Source organism: Geotrypetes seraphini, chromosome 15 (assembly GCF_902459505.1).
Source record: "Geotrypetes seraphini chromosome 15, aGeoSer1.1, whole genome shotgun sequence".
NCBI classification, from domain to species: Eukaryota; Metazoa; Chordata; class Amphibia; order Gymnophiona; family Dermophiidae; genus Geotrypetes; species Geotrypetes seraphini.
The window spans coordinates 63,899,651-63,921,290 of record NC_047098.1 but is presented as its reverse complement, the minus strand read 5'-3'; the positions used below and the strand labels follow the sequence as shown (position 1 = coordinate 63,921,290).

Sequence of the window (21,640 nt, the reverse complement as noted above, 5' to 3'; positions counted from 1 at the left end):
AGCTAGTACTATGCTGGGCTCCGTCACACGATATCATCCAGCTGCTTGTCCTCAAGAGAACCTACTATTTTGATAATTAAATAATAATTGATAAAATCATTACAATATATATGTTATATAAATTCATAAGAAAAATAATATAAAATATGGTTTATATAAAATACATTATAGAGATATCAAGTGTATTGTTAAGATAATTGTATGGAAAATTTATAACACTTGTTGATATATGAAAAAATCAATAAAAAACTTAAACCATAAAAAAAAAAAAGAGAACCTACTATAACACATTCAAACCAAAGAAAATAAATCACAAAATGGCAGCTGGTTTCTCGACCAAGGACTGAGGAATGGGTAAATATTACAGAAGCAAGGGCTGGAATTACTGGTATCTATCTCAAAGAGTGAAAGGGGGAGAAGAAAAAACAATAAAGACAATAAAACCTTAGTAAATAGACACACCAAATCATAATAATGATAACTATTCTTTTTACACAAATGAAAAAGACATATGCAGGATATCAAACACACTTTGCTCTTCTCCTTTCCTCTTATCACCATTGTGATAACCCTCGCTAGCAGATAGGTGCTGAACCTTAAAAGTTAAGGTTTGGGATATCATGAGTCTTTTCTAAAGGAGAAATTAGATCTTATCTGCTGATTTTCCTTCTTTGAGTCTCTCCAAATCGTCTCCCCATCTGTTGGTAGGAATGCAAAAAACCCACTCATTGAGAAATAGTCTGGAGAAGATAAGGAATAATTACTTACATCTAAGAGCGCCATCTCAGGGTGATCTTCTCCAAACACCAAGAGCATGAGGTAGCGGGCACGGTAAAGCAGATTCAATGCAGTGGAGAGCTGGCTGTTTGCAAAGCAGTATAGAGCAAGGTGCATCTACAAAGTAGAAAATAATCTGTTAGAGAGGTACCAGGAGGCTGGTGTCCATATTTTCCTTTCCATCAGTGTCCATACTGTTTTAACTTCAGTCTCAATTACACAAGGAATTAATCAGCAACAAACTATTCATCCTGGGATCCTGGAATGTGGTAGTGTAGATCAATCATACTGCTCCTTCACCTTTAAATCTCCAGGGCAAGTTACTACATTCTCTGTTGACAAACTTGAGGCTTTATTTGCTAATGTGCATTAATGTGAGTTATGTGCTTAGTATACAGGCCTCACTGACAATGATGGAACTTGCATTAAATTGCACTAATATGCTTAGATTGTAAGCCCTCTCAATGTATCTGAATATAATTCACTTTGAACTACCAATGAAAAGGTGAGTTCAAAATTTAAAATAAATATATTTCAAAACCTGATTCAGGATAAGTTAAAAAGAGATTAGGTTCTTACCTTGTTAATATCTTTTCTAGTAGATAGGTGTGTCATTCTGGACGGACAGGTAATGCCCTCATACTCATGAGCCGTGCAGAAAAAAATCCACTCTAGGTTTTGAATTCCTCCTCCTTCACTAGATCGCTCTGCTGCCCCCTTCAGTTTGTACTAAAGCAGGCAATAGCCCCATATAGAAACATATGTGACAGAGGGGTAACGTAAATTCCCTGAGCTACAGCTCTGTTCTGCTCTGAAATCATAACAAACATATTAAACATTGCCATTGAACAATCAAAACAGCGAAACAATCATGCCAAAGAGAAACTTTTATGGAGCTCAACTAATACCCCAATACATTATAGCAATAAGTTATTCTGCGTACTCTTAAGGTTTAACTGACATCCAAATTTCAGTTTGGACTTGAACATGCTGATTGAGACAGAGAACTGACAGGGCGAGGTTCCAGAATGGCACACCTATTTACTAGAAAAGATATTAGAGCAAGGCAAGAACCTAATCTCTTTTTCTAGTGCAATAGAGGTATCATTATGGATGGATGGGACATATATAAGTAGTCCCAGAAAATTAGGGTGGGACCACTGCGCCAGCTCATAACACTGAGAACCCTTATGAAATGTTGGTTGGGGGGGTTACTGTTGTATGGGTATTGATTGATTATAAGTGCGTATATGATTACTATTATTTGTATAGTTATTGTATTGCATTTTTGTTAGCTTTGAAAACTCAATAAAGTTTAACAAAAAAAGCAGCATTTCCCTGCAGTTTCATCGAGTGTCTGCTAGTCTTTGTAATTTTTGACAGAGTGAAAAATCAATCTAGGCAAAACGAGATGATTTGAAGGTTTTAGAAAACTAAAAAAAAAAAGGAAATTCAAGATGGCAGCATTTTGGCATCAAAAAACAGTTCCAAAACGCCTTAATTTAAAAAACTCCCAGCAAAAAAATGGATTTTAGAGGTTGGAAATCCTAAGGAAATGGGCAGAAATCTGTAAAAAAAAGGTTTTAAAGCCCTCCCCCCATAATTTTTTTTTCCTCATAGGCTGTAATAGCCTTACTCACTGTACTGGTTATGTGCTGCAGCCTGCCTCAGCTCTTAAAGTAGCTGGATTTGGGAGAAGAAATCACTGCCTCAAAAGGATCCTCCAATGCTGAATCTTCGGGTGGACCAACGTATGATTGAGCCACACATGCGAAAGGAAGGAGGTGAAACCCAGAAATATCAATGGACAAAGACAATTGAACTTAATCATGGATTTGTAATGCATGTACCTATCGGGCAAGACTGGATAGACCATTCAGGTCTTTATCTGCTGTTATGTACTGTGTTACTATGAAACGCAGCCAGTACCCTTTGAAGCCCCGCTGAGCCCCCTACGGATGCCTGACATCCTGCGCTCAAGCTCCTGAAACCCAGTAGGCAAGCAATGCTACAAAGGGAATGGACCCTGAGCTCCAGAAAGATTTCTGCAGGATAGCCAACAGGTACCACAGAGGGATTGGCCTGTCAGCTGCAGACCTGTTTGCTTCTCTTCTACGCAAGCAGAGCGCTGTACACCGAAAGCCATCAAAATAATTGTGAAAAAGACTGAAAAGAAACAAAAAAAAAATGAAGAATTATACAGAGCAGATCAGAAAGACTCCTTCCATTCATGTGCAGAAGGAAAAACAGCAGAGCCCTCTAGTGAAAGAGGAGGGATTTTAAAAAAAGTAGTAAAAAAAATGGATTCCTTCTGCATGGCTCGCAAGCATAGGGATATTACTCGTCCGTTCAGAATGACATACCAAGCCACTTCATGAACTCTTCAACATACTTGGGCAAACTTGGCAGTCTTTCTTTTACAGAAAGCCCAGACAAAGCTATACAGAAATTCAGCATTAGAACAGCAGGAAAGCATGAATGGATAGCTGCATACATGACACCAAACAGGCAAGTTGCAGGTAACAGAGCTCTGTTACCCACTGCTCATCAAGGCTTGGTGTTGTGTATGCAGATTTCTACTGCACTTGACTATGCAAATCTCTGCCTATTGCTACTAGTTTTTCAACTGTATTAAACACCAAATCGAGGCCAAATGAAGACAAAACAATAATCCCAGAGGAGTTAGTGCACACTTACATATTCTTGGATGGTGCTGGGATGTTCAATGCCCAGCACTCTCTCACTCATGAGCACTGCCTTCTGCTGATTGCTTAAGGCCTAGAGAAGGAAAGACGGGAAAAACAGCACCAGGTTAGAAGCAGAGCTGACAACAAGCTCCAGCAGCAGCACAACTGCTTTCATGAAATGTGTTGTTTCTTATCAGTCGATGCTCAGCGCTATTCAACCCGCCAGAAATGGCACTGACTGGTTAAATGTGAATATTCAGCACAAAATAACGGTGACGGGTCAAAAGCGCGCGAGGACAAAGGCGCGCCGACAACCGAGCGCAGGGCTTAATCGCGCTGAAGAAAAACCGTATTTTAAAGGGCTCTGACGGGGGGTGTGGGGGGGAACCCCCCCATTCTACTTAATAGGGATTGCACTGCCTCACGCTGCCATGTTGGGGGTGTAATCCCCCACATTATACTGAAAACTTAACTTTTTCCCTGAAAAACAGGGAAAAAGTTAAGTTTCCAGTATAATGAGGGGGGTTACAACCTCCCAAACCCCCCACAATGCCAGCGCGATCTCTATTAAGCAAAGTGTGTGGAGGTTTTCCCCACCAACACCCCCGTTGAAGCCCTTTCAAATACGGTTTTTCTTCGGCGCGATTAAGTCCTGCGCTCAGTTGTCTGCGCTCGGTTGTCGGCGCGCCTTTGTCCTCGCGCGCTTTAGACTATGAACCCAAAATAACTGGTTATCTAACCCTCTCTTCTACAAAGCCATGCTAGCAGCTGCCGCGCAGTAATGGCCCCAAAGCCCATAGAGCAGTGATGGCTAACCTTTTTGAGCCCGAGTGCCCAAACTGCCGCACAAAACCAAAGAATTTCCTCAAAGTGCCAGCACGCCAATTAAACCTTAATAACAAGATTTTAGTATCTAAAAACTCTTTATAAAGTTGCCTGAACTATGTAACATCATTTTTAAAGGTTGGAATCTTTGTATTGTCAGAGAATCAATTTGATTCACAATCCTTTGGTTTTCATTTAAATTTATTGGCAATTTATAATGTTTTAATGATTTCAAGTTTCAAGTTTTTAAGTTTTTTCAAGTTTTATTAGGATTTTATATACCGCCTATCAAGGTTATCTAAGCGGTTTTTACAATCAGGTACTCAAGCATTTTTCCCTCTCTGTCCCGGTGGGCTCACAATCTATCTAACGTACCTGGGGCTATGGAGGATTAAGTGACTTGCCCAGGATCACAAGGAGCAGTGCGGGGTTTGAACCCACAACCCCAGGGTGCTGAGGCTGGAGGCTGTAGATCCAACCACTGTGCCACACACTCACTCCATTTCATTCATGGGCCGAATACACACATACTTTTCTCTGTCGCCGCACTCTTTGACCAAAAGATTTGTAAGCCTGCAACCACGTCAAGGTAGACTCTTTCAGCAGCTCCCCTCCCTCCCTCCCCCTTACCTTTGTGGCCAAGTCAAAATGATCTACCAACAATAAAATTTTACAAACACAAAGCACGCTGTACGCAGAGAAAATGTTAATTATCATTTATATTCCGCGGGTTTTCAAAGGTCAAGGCAGATGACTTTATGCAATGTCACCTCAGTAACAACTATACAAAAATAGACAAATATTCCCCCTCCCTTTTTACTAAACCGCGATAGCGGTTTTTAGCGCAGGGACCTGCGCTGAATGCCCCACGCTGCTCTTGAAGCTCATAGGCTCCCTGCGCTAAAAAACGCTATTGCGGTTTAGTAAAAGGGGGCCATAGTGCAAAATATAGACAGCATATATAAATTCTCAAAACGGACACATTTTGATCACTAAATTGAAAATAAAATCATTTTCCTACCTTTGGTAATTTCATCAGTCTCTGGTTGCACTTTATTCTTCTGACTGTGCATCCAATATTTCTTCCCTTTTTTCAGCCTCATGTATGCTTTCTCTCCTCCAGACCTCATTCCCTCCCCAAACTTTTTCTTTGTTTCACCCTGCCCCCTTCTTTCTTTTTCTCTCTCTCCATACCCCCTTTCATTCTGTATGTCTGTCTTTCTCTCTCTCTCCGTGCCCCATTTTTCTTTGTTTCACCCAGCCCTCTTTCTTTTTTTTTTTTTTTTGGCTCCCTGTCCCCCCCTTTCTTTCTTTCTCCTTGCCCTCCCCTATGCCACCACCATTGGGAAAATGCTGCCACCGCCACTGGGGAATAGGCTGCCACTGCTGCTATCGGGAACAGGCCGGCGCCGAGTTCGCCCTGCTTCTCTTCCCCACGGGGCCGACCAACTCTCGCCACTCGACGTCAATTCTAACATCGGAGAGGACGTTCTGCGCCAGCCAAGCAGCGATTGGCTGGCCCAGAACGTCCTCTCCGACATCAGAATTGACGCGGGTGGCGAGAGTTGGTCGGCCCCACAGGGAAAAGCAGGGAGAACTTGGCACTGGCCTGTTCCCAATGGCGGCGGTGGCACTCAAGTGGCTAAAGAGACGCAGTTTGCCAGCTTAGGGAGAACACTGGAGGGTGGCCAGCTGTGCACCCCCTTGGGGTGTAAACCAAGGGCGGACCGCCCCCACCCACACCTTGGTATGCCACTGTCTGTACCTCACTCCCTCCCTATGACCAAAAATTCTCCTTTCTTCTATTCCCCGTGTACACAACCATCTCTTTCCCTCCCTTCCTCTCTCCCAAGTCCATGCCTTCTGTGTGCAAAAACCCATTCCCTCCCCCACCTCAGCATCTCTTTCCCTCCTTTCCTCTCTCCCAAGTTCATGCTGTGTCCAAAAACCCATTCCATCCCCCACCTCAGCATCTCTTTCCCTCCCTTCCTCTCTCCCAAGTTCATGCCCTCTGTGTCCAAAAACCCATTCCCTCCCCCACCTCAGCATCTCTTTCCCTCCCTTCCTCTCCCAAGTTCATGCCTTGTGTCCAAAAACACATTCCCTCCCCCATCTCAGCATCTCTTTCCCTCCCTTCCTCTCTCCCAAGTCCATGCCTTCTGTGTCCAAAAACACATTCCCTCCCCCACCTCAGCATCTATTTCCCTCCCTTCCTTTCTCCCAAGTCCATGCCTTATGTCCAAAAACCCATTCCCTCCCCCACCTCAGCATCTCTTTCCCTCCCTTCCTCTCTCCCAAGTTCATGCCTTGTGTCCAAAAACCCATTCCCTCCCCCACCTCAGCATCTCTTTCCCTCCCTTCCTCTCTCCCAAGTCCATGCCTTCTGTGTCCAAAAACCCATTCCCTCCCCCACCTCAGCATCTCTTTCCCTCCCTTCCTCTCTCCCAAGTCCATGCCTTCTGTGTGCAAAAACCCATTCCCTCCCCCACCTCAGCATCTCTTTCCCTCCTTTCCTCTCTCCCAAGTTCATGCTTTCTGTGTCCAAAAACCCATTCCATCCCCCACCTCAGCATCTCTTTCCCTCCCTTCCTCTCTCCCAAGTTCATGCCTTCTGTGTCCAAAAACCCATTCCATCCCCCACCTCAGCATCTCTTTCCCTCCCTTCCTCTCTCCCAAGTTCATGCTTTCTGTGTCCAAAAACCCATTCCCTCCCCCACCTCAGCATCTCTTTCCCTCCCTTCCTTTCTCCCAAGTTCATGCCTTGTGTCCAAAACGCACTCCCTCCCCTTTTGTGTTCCCCGTTTGTCTCCCAGCCCATCTTAGCAACTTTCTCAGCAAAATGTAGCTCGAGCCGCGTAGGCTTGTCTTCTATTTCCTGCCTGTCCCGCCGCGCACACATAGCCGATCGGAAATCTTCCCCGACTTCAGCGCTGACGTCGGAGGGCGGGCTTTGCTCATGCCGCCTCCATTCCTCCTTAACTCTGTAATGTTCATGGCGCGAGCAGCAACCACCAAGCTGCAGTCGCACCAGCGCCGGCTCTTCCTTTGATGTCACTTTCTAGGCACGGGTCCAGGAAGTGACATCAGAAGAAGAGCTGACACCGGTATGACAACAGTTTGGGGGTTGCTGCTTGCATCACAAATATTACAGAGGTACAGGGAAAGGGAAGCGGTACCCATGCGCGGCAGTGAAAGGGGTGGGGGGCAGAAGAAGGACTGGTGTCTGTGCCCTTATCAAGACTCGGGATGGATTGCCCCCTTACAACACCACTGATATCAGTGATCCTACATCTCAAATTACCTTAAGTGAAAAATAAATAAACAAAATCTTCAAATACATTAAATCAAAGCTTCCCAAACTACTTTTATTTTGAGACAGCTCCAAAAAAACATGGAAGAAGGAATTGGTGCTTTGTTGACATTTGATACAGCTCGAAGTATCCAAACCCCCAACCTTGCAGGCCTGTTTTTGCGTTAAGTAAGCCCAGCGTATCATTCTTTTTTTTTTAATTCTTTATTCATTTTAAAACTTTCATCAAGTGTATCTTTTTGAGCGGAGGAATCCTTCAAACCAATTGTAGACTTTGTCTGTGATTCCTATTGTCTCCAGTGTTTGTAGTAGGATGTCATGATCTACTAGGTCGAATGCCGCTGTGAGATCGAGTTGTACGAGTAGCATTTTTTGCCTTTGCTTAGGTGTTGTTTGGCTGTGTCTAGGAAAGAGACTAGTAGTGTTTCTGTACTGTAGTTGCCTCTGAGGCCTGATTGTGAGAGCTATTTTATATGTGATTCTATAAGAAATTGAAAGCAAGTGTGAATTTTTCAGAAGGGGTGTCACATGGTCGAACTTTTTTGAATTTGTGATAACTTTTATATAACCAAGGCATTTTAATACTAAGAACATGGCATAATCGCAGATGAAACATGAGTCACCATTCCATTTTCGATGGGCTCTGGGAGGACCCAATACATACCCTGGCGCATAATATAGGATTGATGGTACCTATAAAAATTGGGAAAATTTACCCCTCCCTCTGTAATTGGCCTCTGTAAAGACACTAAAGCAATTCTAGCAATTTTACCCAGCCAAATAAATTTTGTAAGAATACTATTTAAATTTTTATAAAAAGACCCCTGAAAAAAAACTGGTATCATACCCATTTGATAACAAACCACAGGCAAAATCATCATTTTAATAGTTTGGACTCTCCCCCACCAAGACAGATGTAAAGGATTCCATTTCTGTTACCTTCTGTAATAAAAATTTTTCATTCACTTTCATTGTTTCCTCCAGCGTATTTTTTATCCCCTCTTCTTTCCATAGAAAAGAGGAATGTTTCAAATAAAGCTTTTGTACAATGGATAACTTTTATTGCTGTGTGTTGAATTATTTGTAGTCTTCTCGGTTCTTTTTGTGAGATACCAGGGCTGGTAGGTTCTAACAGACGGTAGGTGGGGAGTAGGAGGAAGAACAGTCTGGGCACTTCAAACTGCAGTTTTGAGTTGCTGGAATAACATTGCTTGCAAGTAGCACTATTCCTGTCCTATTAACCCTCTTTCTTCCTCCCCTCTTAAAATCAATCAATTTGTACCTTTGCTTAATCTTTGTTAACCGCATAGAACTTCACGGTATTGCGGTATATAAGCTGTTATTATTATTATTATTCATTTACCATTGTAGACAGTGACTATATCACAGGTTGCAGACTCCCTTAATCTTTCATGCAAAACCCTGACTGAAACAAGCATTTTTTGAAAGAATGAAAATTCTATAAATAAAAAGTTAAAAAAAAAAAAAAAAAAAAAAGAAAAACCTCTGCGTTCCATTGAGTAGTATTAAAAAAAAAACCCAATGGGGACATTTTTTCCCCATAAATAGGCATTGCCTTTGTAAAATGGGAATACAAATGTAGATTTCTGTCCCGCAGACATGCACACATTATTCCCCCTTGAAATCTCTGTGGCCTGAAATTGCCATTTACACAAGAATGTAATCCACATGTGTAAATACCAATATTTACATGTGGAGATACTTCTAAATAATTCCTATAGTTATTGCAGGGGGCACTGTCTTCAAATGGGCTAGGTCAGGGGTAGGCAAGTCCGGTCCTCGAGAGCCGGAGCCAGGTCAGGTTTTCAGGATCTCCACCATGAACATGTATGAGATGGATTTGCATGCACTGCCTCGTTGAGATGCAAATCTATCTCATGCATATATATTGTGGATATCCTGAAAACCTGACTTGGCTCCGGCTCTCGAGGACCGGAATTGCCTACCCCTGGGCTAGGTTTACACGTAACATGACAGCAATGAGTAGGTGCTCCTAAGCTAGGATATGTAGAGTTACCTCCGAGTAGTCTCCCATGATGTAGTTGAGACGTGCAAGGAGTCGGAGACAGGCACAGATTTCCACATGCAGAGCACCATACACATTATTAAATAAGTTTAAGGCCTCATTAATCAGTTCACAGCCTTCCTTCAAGAAACCTTAGATTAAAAAAAAAACAAACAAAAAACACCACAATCAAAAAGTCTCCCTTTAGATTAAAACCAAAAACACAACAAAACCCCCCTCCTACTAATTTTACAAGCAGCAAATATCATCTTACTCTTGCCTCTTCCCGCTGACCCAAGCTATCAAATGATCAAAAAAGACATGAAGGATATTTGGCTTTACATTTTCTAGTGCTAGTAATGTTGATGTTCTAGTTCACTTATTTATTTTTTTTTATTTAAATCTTTATTCATTTTCAAAAATTACAACAAGTGTACAACATTCATTCAGAAATACCTTAATTCATCACTTGACATTCTTATTTGTATTATTCCAAATAAATAATTTTATAAGAAGCCCACCCCTCCCACCCATATACTAATAAATAACAATTATCAATTATTATCCTTCATAATCCCCCCCCCCTTATCTTATCCAATATTCTGGTGTTTAAGATGTCTGATCACTAGAATAAATCGTCAATGACCCCCAAATCTTTTTAAACTTGCCTTGTTGTAGAGCAAATACCCTTTCCATTTTATAAATATGGCATACTGAATTCCACCAAAAAGTATAATTCAGTTTAGTATAATCTTTCCAATTCCCTGTAATCTGCTGAATGGCAACCCCTGTTAATATTAATAAAAGTTTATTATTATTTGCTGAAATTGGGCTTTTAAATCTCACTGAAGTACCAAATAATATAGTATCATATGAAAGGGCAAAATGATTTTCTAACAATGAATTAATTTGGGGCCAAATTAACTTCCAAAAGGCATTTATATAGGGACAGAAAAATATCAAATGGTCCAATGTCCCAACTTCTAAACCACAATGCCAACATCTATTGGACCTTGAACTATCCAACTTCTGTAAACGAACTGGGGTCCATAAAGCTCTATGCAACAAAAAAAACCAAGTCTGTCTCATAGATGCTGCCCTTGTAGTTTTTATTCTCCAAGACCAAAAACATGGTCATTATTTACGTTGTATATCCTGGAAAGATTACCAGAAGCTTGGTGCTCTTGGAAGGCAACACTTCTCCCCAAAGTTGAACCCTTCAGAGTCTGAAGGTAATGGAGGTCACCCTTTGTCTTCCTCAGGATGTCAATGCATCACTTGTAGGACCAGTGTCATAGCTGCGACTCAGTGGGCCTTGGGCAGAAAGAACGAGATGAGCGCCCCACCCCCACTTCGGGTCTGGCACCTTCCCCCCCTCTTCCCCCATGCTCTGCTACTTACCAGTCTACCAGGTCCTCCATACTCTTCAGTAGCAGAGATGGTGCTAAAGGCTGCCTCTCTGACTGATGGGGACCTTTTCACTGCCAAGTCCTGCCGCTTTGATACAACTTCCTGTGGAAGGAAAACAGCAAAAGAAAAGGTCCTACAGGCCAGAGAGGCAGCCTTTAGCATTCTCTCTGCCACTGTTAACATGTGGAGGAACTGGAGGCGAGGAAGAGGGTTCACCTGACAGAAGGGAGAGTTTGACTGCAGGCGGCCCTGGGCATTTTGCTGGGCTCATTCAATAGTAGCTATTCTCCTGTGCGGGACCAGAACCCCAGTCCCTATTCCAGAAAGAAGTGTTATCACCAGTTCTGAGGAATGGGACAATAGAACTTTTAGCCAAACGACTGTCATGTAATAACAGCCAACTGGGCACGTTTCTATGGCATGGTTGGATAATTTTGGGGCGCACAATTTCTTTCACATGGGTATTTTCATCTGCATTAGCACTAAAAATTATTTACCATTATCTGAACACATTTGGATGCCTGAGAAATACATCTTCCTGGGCCACTTACCTTGCTGTACCTTGGCTTGCCCACTCTGGAAGAAGTGGAAAGCGTCAGATGCCTTAGGGTTCACGTGTTTTACAACAGGAAAGATGTTGAGAATGTCCTCTTCTGTGAACGTGGGCTTGTGGCGACTATCGAAGTTGTACTCCTTGAGCAGAATCTGAGGACACAGGGATGGTTTAAAGTTCATTGCACATCAAAACCTCTGGGTTTTAATCTGGTTTCCAGGGCTGAAGTTCCAAGGCCAGTGAGTTACAGCTGTGCCTGCTGCTGGAGTCCACATAATGAGGATAGGGCAAAAGAGCTTTACTTTTTTTTTTAATAACTCTTTATTCATTTTTATCTCTTAAATCAAGTGAAGATACACATATTAAATCAATTTTTACAAAACACTTGAAATTACAATCATATAATCCCCCCCAATGATCAATACTTAATTGACAATATCATACATATATCCCATCCCTATCCAAGTATAAACTATTCATGGTGCTTAAGATGTCTGATCACTAGAATAAGAAATCAATGGTCCCCATATTTTTTTAAAGCAATCAACTTTTCCATCTTATATATGTGGCAAACTGAATTCCACCAGAAGGTATAATTTAGCTTAGTATAATCTTTCCAATTTTGAGATTCCTCCAGATCTGCTCCTTGCAACTCACGCCCGTGAGAGATGATGATCAACTGTTATGAATGTAGGGTCTCGGTTCAAGCCTTGTGTCAAAAAAGAGGCTGTGAACAATCTCTCTATAGACTAATCCAGCCCCTCTTTTCCTTTGATTTTAACATTAGTCAATTTCATTTTCCACATTCTTCTTTAGATTTATTCCTTTTGCAAAAACAGCACACAGACTTTCCTTTGGGTGTAATTAAGCATATTTACCTGCGTAAGGTGAATTGCCATGAAAGGTCCTATTGAAGATCAAAAGGATCAAACATCCATGCAGTAGAGCAGGGGTTCTCGACCCAATCCGCAGGACACCCCCAACCAGTCAGGTTTTCAGGATAGCCACAATGAATATGCAGGAGTTGGATTTGGCTACAATGCATGGAATTTTATCTCATGTATATTCAGTGTGGATATATAGAAAACCTAACTGGCTCGGTCCTGGGTTGAGAAACCCTGCAATAGAAGGAAGAGGGGGATCTTATTAGCTGTGCTTGTGTTATGTCACAGGTCAGAATATTTAGGGACACAACAGACCCAGAGCACAACCCAGTAGATATGTCTGTGTCACAATTTAAAAAATTCAGAAACTCACTTCGCTACAGCTGTGAAGTTACTGCTCCACAGCAGCAGCAGTTCACAAGAACTTAAAGAACAATAATTATTGTACATTTTTACTGTAAATTAAAGAATTCAAAATAACTTGTCTTTACAAATAAGATCACTGTTGTCATATGAGTAAATAAACCATAAGAGACTAGCCCTTCAGGTTACTGACATTTTCCACAGTGAATCCCAACCCAGTGAAGGTCCTGGTTTCAACTCAGTGCATGCTGGGACTTGTAGTTCTGCTAAGCTAATGATATCATAAGACTCCTTGTTGCAGGACATTACCTGGATGCCAGTTTTGATTGAAATTTCTCTCAGAAGGGTGATTTTCAGGAAGCTGTACATCTCTGCTGCATGATCGACATTTTCACTGTGAATGAATAAAGAATGCATCATTTCTATAAGGTAGTTTCTTTAGCAAATCCTACACCATCTTATGGTTTATTCAGATTTGTTGAATCACCTTTTTTACAAAATAATTCAAGGTGATGTACAACACTGAATTCAGGGTGGATAGAAATCATTTATTTATAAATCTTTATTCATTTTCTTATGTTACAACAAGTGTTTCGGGGGGCGTGGCTTGGACGCGAACGATGACGGTTGGATAAAGAAAGAGCTCCGCAAAGACAAGCTTAAATTTCAGAAAACTACAAAAAAAAAACGTTCTTGATGGCATAATAAATTGGAGTTTACCTCTTTGATTGGGTCGGAGAGATATTTGAAGGAGAAAAGGTGCCGTTTTTGTTTATTTCCTGGGAAGCGAGGTGAAGGGCTGAATCCGTCTCAGCGGCTTTTCAGTGTTGCCAGGGAGGTCCGATACGTCGTGAGACTTTCCTTCCCCTCCTCTTTGGCACGATTAAAGCTCTCAACGGCAGAGGTAGCAAAATCGGGTCCCCCAGGCAGAGGCGGCAAGATCAGGACCGCTGACAGAAGTGACAAGATCGGGTCCCCGTTGGCAGAGGCGCCAAGATCGGGTCCCGCTGACAGAGGCGGTAAGATCGGGTTTCCGCTGGCAGAGGCGGCAAGATTGGGTCCCCCAGGCAGAGGCAGCAAGATTGACTTTTAAGTGTTGCCAGGGAGGGCTGGTCCGGGACGTAGAGCAGGAGGAAAGATTTCCCGAAGGTGGGGGTTTGCAGACGGTTGCTCGGTGCACCACGACCGCGGCCATCTTGGATCGGGAAAAAAAAATTTACAAAGTCTGGGTATGCCGAGGAGCTGCCTAGTGAAAAGGATAAAGGTTTTTTTTTTGAAATGCCTGATGCCTGTTTAAACTAAAGAAATGGGCTGCTTTGAAATAGCTGCTTTGAAATAGCTGTCCTCTGCTGGAAATGAGGAAAGGTCTGCAGTGAAATTTACTTGGCAACGGTTTTTTTTTTTAACTATTTCCTTGCTGCTAACTTCAAAAATAAACTGTGAAGGATCAGTATAAATGTCAATCTTTACTGCTGTAATTCAAGAGATTCAGATATAAGAGACTGTATGTTTTTGGGCTCTGAGAAAGGACAAATAAAAGGATTGGTAATTTCTTTGACCTGAAGAAAAGTGACATTGAGGCAGTTGAGAGAAACTGAAATACATATACATGCACATTGAAAGATTAAAGTAAATATATTGGATGGAATATTGCTCTCCTCGATAAAAGCTGCGATTGGGCTTGTAAGAGAAGAGCTAGAAAAGAAGACTGCAAATTTTTTCAGGCTATATACCAACAACGAGTTTGCAATAGAGCCTAAGACAAATAACTTACAGTTGTTTTAAGAATACTGAAAAAAAAAAAAAAAAAAAAAAGGGGCGTGGTTTGGACGAATGGTTGAATAAACGAATAGCTCCTTATATGCAAATATATTAAAAAGAATTACTACCAAATATTTAAAGAAACTAAAATATATATTGAAATATGACTTCAACTAAACAAAATAAAGCTGACTTGGGAGCTGGAACATCAGGAAGCAATAAGAGGTCGAAACCTGAGCCAGGTACACCCTCTAAAATCCCATTACCAACAGAAAAAAATCTGGATGTTATGGAAGAACTAAGACAAATAAAAGAAATTGTCTTAGATAGTAACAAAAAACTACAAAAAGCAATGGAAGATGCTGCAATCCTAACTAAAAGAGTGGACATTACAGAGAATAGAATTTCAACATTAGAAGATATTACAGAACAATTAAATACAGACATGAATTACAGCAAAATCATATGGAAAGAAATAACAGAGATAAAAAAAAATCTTGAAGACAGCCGGAACCGTGAAAGACGGAATAATTTAAGAATAATCGGATTACCTGAAGGAGTGGAAAAGAATGATCCGATTGCATTTCTTGAAAAATTTCTACCTAAAATACTACCACTGAAATTTAAAACGGAATTGGAAATTGAAAGAGCTCATAGGATTCCAACACAAAGAAATAACACTCAAACAGGTCCAAGAACTTTAATTTTCAAACTTTTAAGACACCAACAAGCAATTGAAATATGCCAAATAGCCAAGGAAATCAAAAATCTTAAATGCCAAGATTCAAAAATATACATTGTCCCGGACTTTGCAAAAGAAACAGCAACAAGAAGAAAACAATTCTTAGACATGAGACCACAACTAAGATCTCTAGGAGCTAGATTTGGGCTCCTGTACCCGGCAATTATGAAGGTTACCGTTGCTAACAAAACGCAAAACTTTACAGATCCAAAAAAACTACAGGAATTTATAAATCAACTGGAGCAACCTATGACAATCTAAAGAACAATTAATGGGTTCATACTAAAGACTATTGACAGTTAAAGATAGATCAAAACGGAAAGCAATGGAAAAAGAACACACAAGGATCGAATTAAAAACTTAAATAACTTGCAACATTCTCCATGGAAAACAAGAAAACTGAAAAATACAAAAATTCTAGAATTCTACTCAGAATAAATAGAATAAACTTAATGGCAGGAACGTAAATGATTTGAAACACATCTCCGAACTCAAATGATGACGAAGAAAGTTTCTTCATCAAACTTAAAAATGTACTGATTGAATGCGAAATTTTGAAAGCGGAGTAATAGTGAGAAAGAATATCATCCTTCAATCACAACGAAGATTTTTAAAAATGAAGTAATTGGTTTGTTGTATTTCCGGTTGAAGGTGGTAATTCGGATTTAATTTTGCGTTTCAGATACATTAAAACGCATTTCAAATACGAAATATATGAAAAGAATAAATCTGAAACGCAAATATTATGTTCTTTTATTTATTAAGTTGAATTTAGTATCCACAATAGTTCAACCTGGGAATCATATATGGGAGATAAAAGAAGGGTTTTTGGCACAGGACTTCACTCTCGTCTGCACAGGCCTCAGATACTTTAAAATCATAGATGTCTAGAGAGTATGCTACTGAGACAGAACTTACAAAACACTGATGGGAGTGTTAGCTTCTCTTAATTGACAACTCTCTCGTGAATTATAAGAAAATAATGAATATAAGAGACGGGAGGATTCCTGTGCTAGAGACTCTTGTTACAGTTCTGAGGAAAAAGGCTAAATTGGAAAGCTCTTTAAAGTAAAAATAATATACCACCTGAAAAGGAATGAATAGTAATTGAAATGTTCTTAGATATAATTGATTTAATATAATCATTCTTATGGATTTAAAAATATACAAATACAGAAAATAATCTTTCAATACATAAGAATGAAAAAATGGTAGTACTTTAGATAATTATTAATAGCTTGTCGGAGTTATCTAAATCTAACCTCAACCTGCGTATCCAAGTTTTCGTAATTAATAAGGGGGGGAAGGGAGGGATAAGAGGGATGGGAGGGAATAAAAGGGAAATATATAAGGAAATCATGGGAATAAAGGAAAAAAGAGAAATGAAATACTTAAAACATTGGGAAAATATACATAATTTAATACCTGAAAATTTAAAAATAAATGGATATTAAAATTATGTCTTTAAATGTTAACGGTCTAAATCATATGATAAAAAGGAAAAAAGCACTATCATTTTTAAAAAGGCAAGATGCAGATATATGCCTTATACAAGAGACCCACCTTTCACATATAGAATCTAAAAAGTTAGAAGGAGGCTGGGTCAAACAGTGTTTTTTCTCACCAGCTATAGGGAAAAAGGCAGGTGTTGCTATTTTAATTAATAAAAAATGCTCTGCTTCATTTAAACTAAAAGCTTCAGATATTCATGGAAGATGGATAATGGTGGAAATGAATATGGGAAATACTACCATGACGTTAATCAATATATACGCCCCTAATTCGAACCAAAATGAATTCTTTAAAACTCTTCAACAACTGATCACACCACTGGCTACTTCAAATCTTATAGTAGCAGGGGACTTCAATGCTGTAATGGATCCTTTATTAGATAAAAACCCAAGTAGAGTTATGAAATCTATGGGACTAGATAATTTAATTCAATCTTGTGATTTAATAGATATATGGAGAATACTTCATTTTGATGGTCGGGAATTTTCTTTCTGTTCTCATGTTCACAATTCTTTTTCAAGAATAGATTATATCTTTACTTCAAATCATCTTGCACATCAAGTGACACAAGCAGCCATTGATCCAATTATTCTATCTGACCATGGTGGAGTGTGGATCAAAATTAAAACTACAGATCAAAATAATAACAGACCAATTTGGAAAATGGATAATACACTGTTGGTTGACCAAAACTTTTGTGAAAATCTTCTAACAAAAATGAAAGAATTTTTTCAAATAAATGATAATGATGATATTAACAGAGAAACTCTATGGGATGCTTTTAAGGCATCAATTAGAGGACAAATAATTTCTTATTCGGCTTTTCTAAAAAAACAAATTAAAAAACAATTTTTAATCTTAGAAAAAGAGATTAAAAATTTAGAATCAAAACTTATAGAAAAATGGGAATATTCTATTCAACAAGAATTATTAAAATTAAAAGGTAAATATAATGAGATCTCATCTAAGATGATTAGAAAAGATTTATTTTCTCAACAAACATTGTATTATGGTAATTCAAACAAATCAGGAAGAATATTGGCAAACTATCTTAAAGCGAAAAAAAGAAAAACAAAATTAATAGCAATAAAAGATGAAAATGGAAATACATATACACAAATTGAACCTATTTTAAAACAATTCTTGAAATTTTATAAATCTCTTTATTCTTCCGAAAATTATCCAAATAAAGAAAAAGATGGTTTTGAATTTTTAAAAATGTTAGAGGGTCCAAAAATTCCTGAACATATAAAACGAAGTTTGGAAGAACCAATATCACTAAAAGAATTAGGAACAGCTTTGAAGTCCCTTAGAGTTGGATCCGCTCCAGGTGGTGATGGATATACAGTGGAATTTTATAAAACATTTCAAAATTTTTTACTACCCTATTTATTAAATCTCTATCAATATCAGCTCAATAAAGGTTGTATTAAAGGCACTATAGCAGAATCTTTGACTATTGTTTTGCCAAAGTCCAATAAAGATCCCACTTTGGTCTCAAACTATAGACCAATATCTTTAATAAATGTAGATGGAAAATTATTAGCAAAAATACTTGCGCTAAGATTAGCTAAAGCTCTCCCCCATATAATAGGTATGCATCAAACAGGATTCGTTGCTCAAAGACATTCATCTCACAATACCAGATTAACATTCCATATGTTATATTTAACAAAGAAAATGAATGAACCTACTTTTGCAATTTCATTAGACGCAGAAAAGGCCTTTGATAGAGTAGAATGGCCTTTTATGTATCAAGCAATGGAATGGTTTGGTATAGGTCCTGGATTTATACAAATGATACAAACAATGTATAGCTCCCCTTCTGCTAGACTATATATTAATAATACGTTTTCAGAAAAATTTAATCTACAGAGAGGAGTTAGACAAGGATGTCCCTTATCCCCTTTGCTGTTTGATATTGTTTTAGAACCCTTAATATTAGCCATCCAACAAGCTAAGGAGATACAGGGTATACCTCATTCAGATAAAGAATATAAGGTATCTGCTTATGCAGATGATTTATTACTATATCTGAAAAATCCAGAATCCACCATTCCACATCTACTTGAATTGATTGAGAAATTTGGAAATTTTTCAGGATATAAAATTAATTGGAATAAATCAGAGATTCTTCCACTAAATATATATTGTACAAAAGGTTTATTTGATACATTCCCTTTTGTTTGGAAAGAAGAATATATTAAATATCTTGGAATTTTGATAACAAAAACAGTAGATGAAACAATGAAAATTAATGAAAAATGCTTATTACAAAAAGTAACAGAAATGTGCGAGCAATGGAATCCTTTGCATTTATCTTGGTGGGGAAGAGTACAAACGGTAAAAATGATGATTTTACCTGTAGTATGTTACCAAATGGGGATGATACCAGTTTTCTTTCAAGATTCGTTTTATACAAAAATAAATAGGACTTTGACAAAATTTATATGGCTTAATAAAAAACCAAGAATTGCTCTAGCGTCATTACAAAAACCAATTAAGGAGGGAGGGGTAAATTTTCCCAACTTTTATAGGTATCATCAAGCCTATATCTTACGTCATGGTATGTATTGGATCCTCCCAGAACCCACAGATAATATTCCAGACTGGTTTTGGCTAGAATGGAGGCTTATATTTCCATTACGTCTTAATCATGTAGTTAGTATCAAGATGCCAAGGTTATACAAAGATCATAAAATATTTATGGATACCTGGAAAACTCTAAAATACATAAGTAATCTTACTCAAATTCCAATTAGTAAATCAACCAACCAAACTATATGGCTAAACCCCAAGATCAAAATTGGCGGTTTTAAAGTCATCTGGAAACATTGGATGATAGCAGGCATCCGCACTCTGGATGATGTAATTAAAAATGATAAATTGCTGGAGTTTTCACAATTGCAACAAAAATTTGGTCTCAATAAAACACAATATTTTAAATGGTTGCAATTGAAGCAATCTATTCAGGAAGGGTTCCCTGAATGGAAAGATCTCGCTAAATATCACAGTTTGGAATTCTTATGTTTCCAGATGGACTCAATAGGTCACAAAGCCGCACAGTGGTATAAATTAATATCCGGATATATAAATAAAAAACCAAAAAATGGTCTTAGAGACATTTGGAGCATTGAGATAAAACACCAAATTAGTGCATCTCAATGGCCACGACTTTGGTCTTGGAGGCTAAAATGTACGGTGTCAGCATCCATGAGACAAACTTGGTTTTTTCTTCTTCATAGAGCTTTTTGGACCCCTACTCGTTTACAAAAAATAGATAGTTCAAGATCTAATAGATGCTGGCACTGTCATATTGAAATTGGGACACTAGATCATCTTTTATTCTTTTGTCCATTTATCCTATCATTCTGGAAATCAATTTGGCCCCAAATTAACAGATTGTTAGAAAATCCGGTAGCCTTGACATATGATACTATATTATTTGGAACAACCATGAGAGCAAAAAGCCAAATTTCATCTAGTAATAACAAACTTTTATTTATTTTAACTGGAATTGCAATACAACAAATTACATCCAATTGGAAACAACATGATAGATTGAATTATATGTTTTGGTGGAATTCGGTATGCCACATATACAAAATGGAACTCGCTATTGCAACACACAAAGGATACATGAATAAATTTCAAAAAATATGGGGACCATTAACTGATTTTTGTAAAGAAAGATAATTTTTCCTATAAATAAAAATTGGAAATATCTGAAGACCGTTAACATTATTTCTCTAATGAACTTTTCCCATGATAAGATAATTGTAAAGAGGGGAATGGGGTGGGCTGTTCAATTTTGATTATTACATACTAAATTAATATTTAAAAAATGTACAATAAAATTGATTTATGTATTATTGGTTGGGAAGGAGGGTGGGACAGGGGATTATTATATTAATGTTAAACTTGATATTAATATATGAGTTAGTCAAGTGTGTATTTAAGTTTCTATTGAGTTTATTTGTAACACTTGTTGTAACACAAAAAAATGAATAAAGATTTACAAACAAGTGTTTCAAATAAACTCATTAGAAACTTGAATATACACACTTGATTAACTCACATATTAACATCAAATTTAACATTTCTTTAAAAAATTAATATTATATAAAGTTATAATATTATACAAGAAATCTAAATGTATATAATTCTTATTGAATATAATAATCCCTCACCCCTCCCTCCCTCCCAATCAGTAATACATATAATCCACTTTATTGTAAATTCATTCTAATATTGATATAGTATGTAATAATCAGAAATAAAATTCCACCCCATTTCCCTCTAATCAAAAATCTTATCATGGGAAAAGTTAATCATTCATTACAGAAATCTGTTAACGGTCACATAGCCTTTTTGTGTTGCAATGGTGAGTTCCATTTTGTATATATGGCATACAGAATTCCACCAGAAATTGTAGTTTAACATATCATGTTTTTTCCAATTGTATGTTATTTATTTATTTTTTTTTCTTTAGTTCAAATCTATTTTATTAAGCAACAGTAAATACAACAGCAATAACAACCATGGGATACATTTTCATCAAACACCCGCGGAGGACTGGACTCATGTCCTCCCCGGACCCACCATACCCCCACCCCCCAACAAAGAAGCCCCTACCCCCCACCCTCCCCTCCCCATCCCCCCACAGATATAGAAAAACTCGTAAGCAGGGAACAGCAGAGACACCAAGAAGCACTGTTTCAGAGGTGGTCTATTCAAGACCCGACTACGACTCTCAGGAGTCAAAATGTTCAAATATGGAGTCCAAGTGT

At 38.6% G+C, this 21,640-nt stretch overlaps 1 protein-coding gene across 9 annotated transcripts in view; it reads right to left on the bottom strand.

Moving 5' to 3' along the window:
• CLUH (clustered mitochondria homolog) overlaps positions 1-21,640 on the bottom strand; it is a 104,565-nt gene that overhangs the window by 25,154 nt on the left and 57,771 nt on the right. For all 9 annotated transcript variants that reach the window (XM_033921569.1, XM_033921563.1, XM_033921567.1 and 6 more), the window contains exons 17-21: positions 13,145-13,229; positions 11,587-11,740; positions 9,638-9,777; positions 3,475-3,555; positions 769-894 (exon numbers count right to left, since the gene is read on the bottom strand). In XM_033921569.1, the coding sequence (XP_033777460.1) occupies positions 769-894; positions 3,475-3,555; positions 9,638-9,777; positions 11,587-11,740; positions 13,145-13,229 (586 nt within the window). The remainder of the gene's footprint in view (positions 1-768; positions 895-3,474; positions 3,556-9,637; positions 9,778-11,586; positions 11,741-13,144; positions 13,230-21,640) is intronic.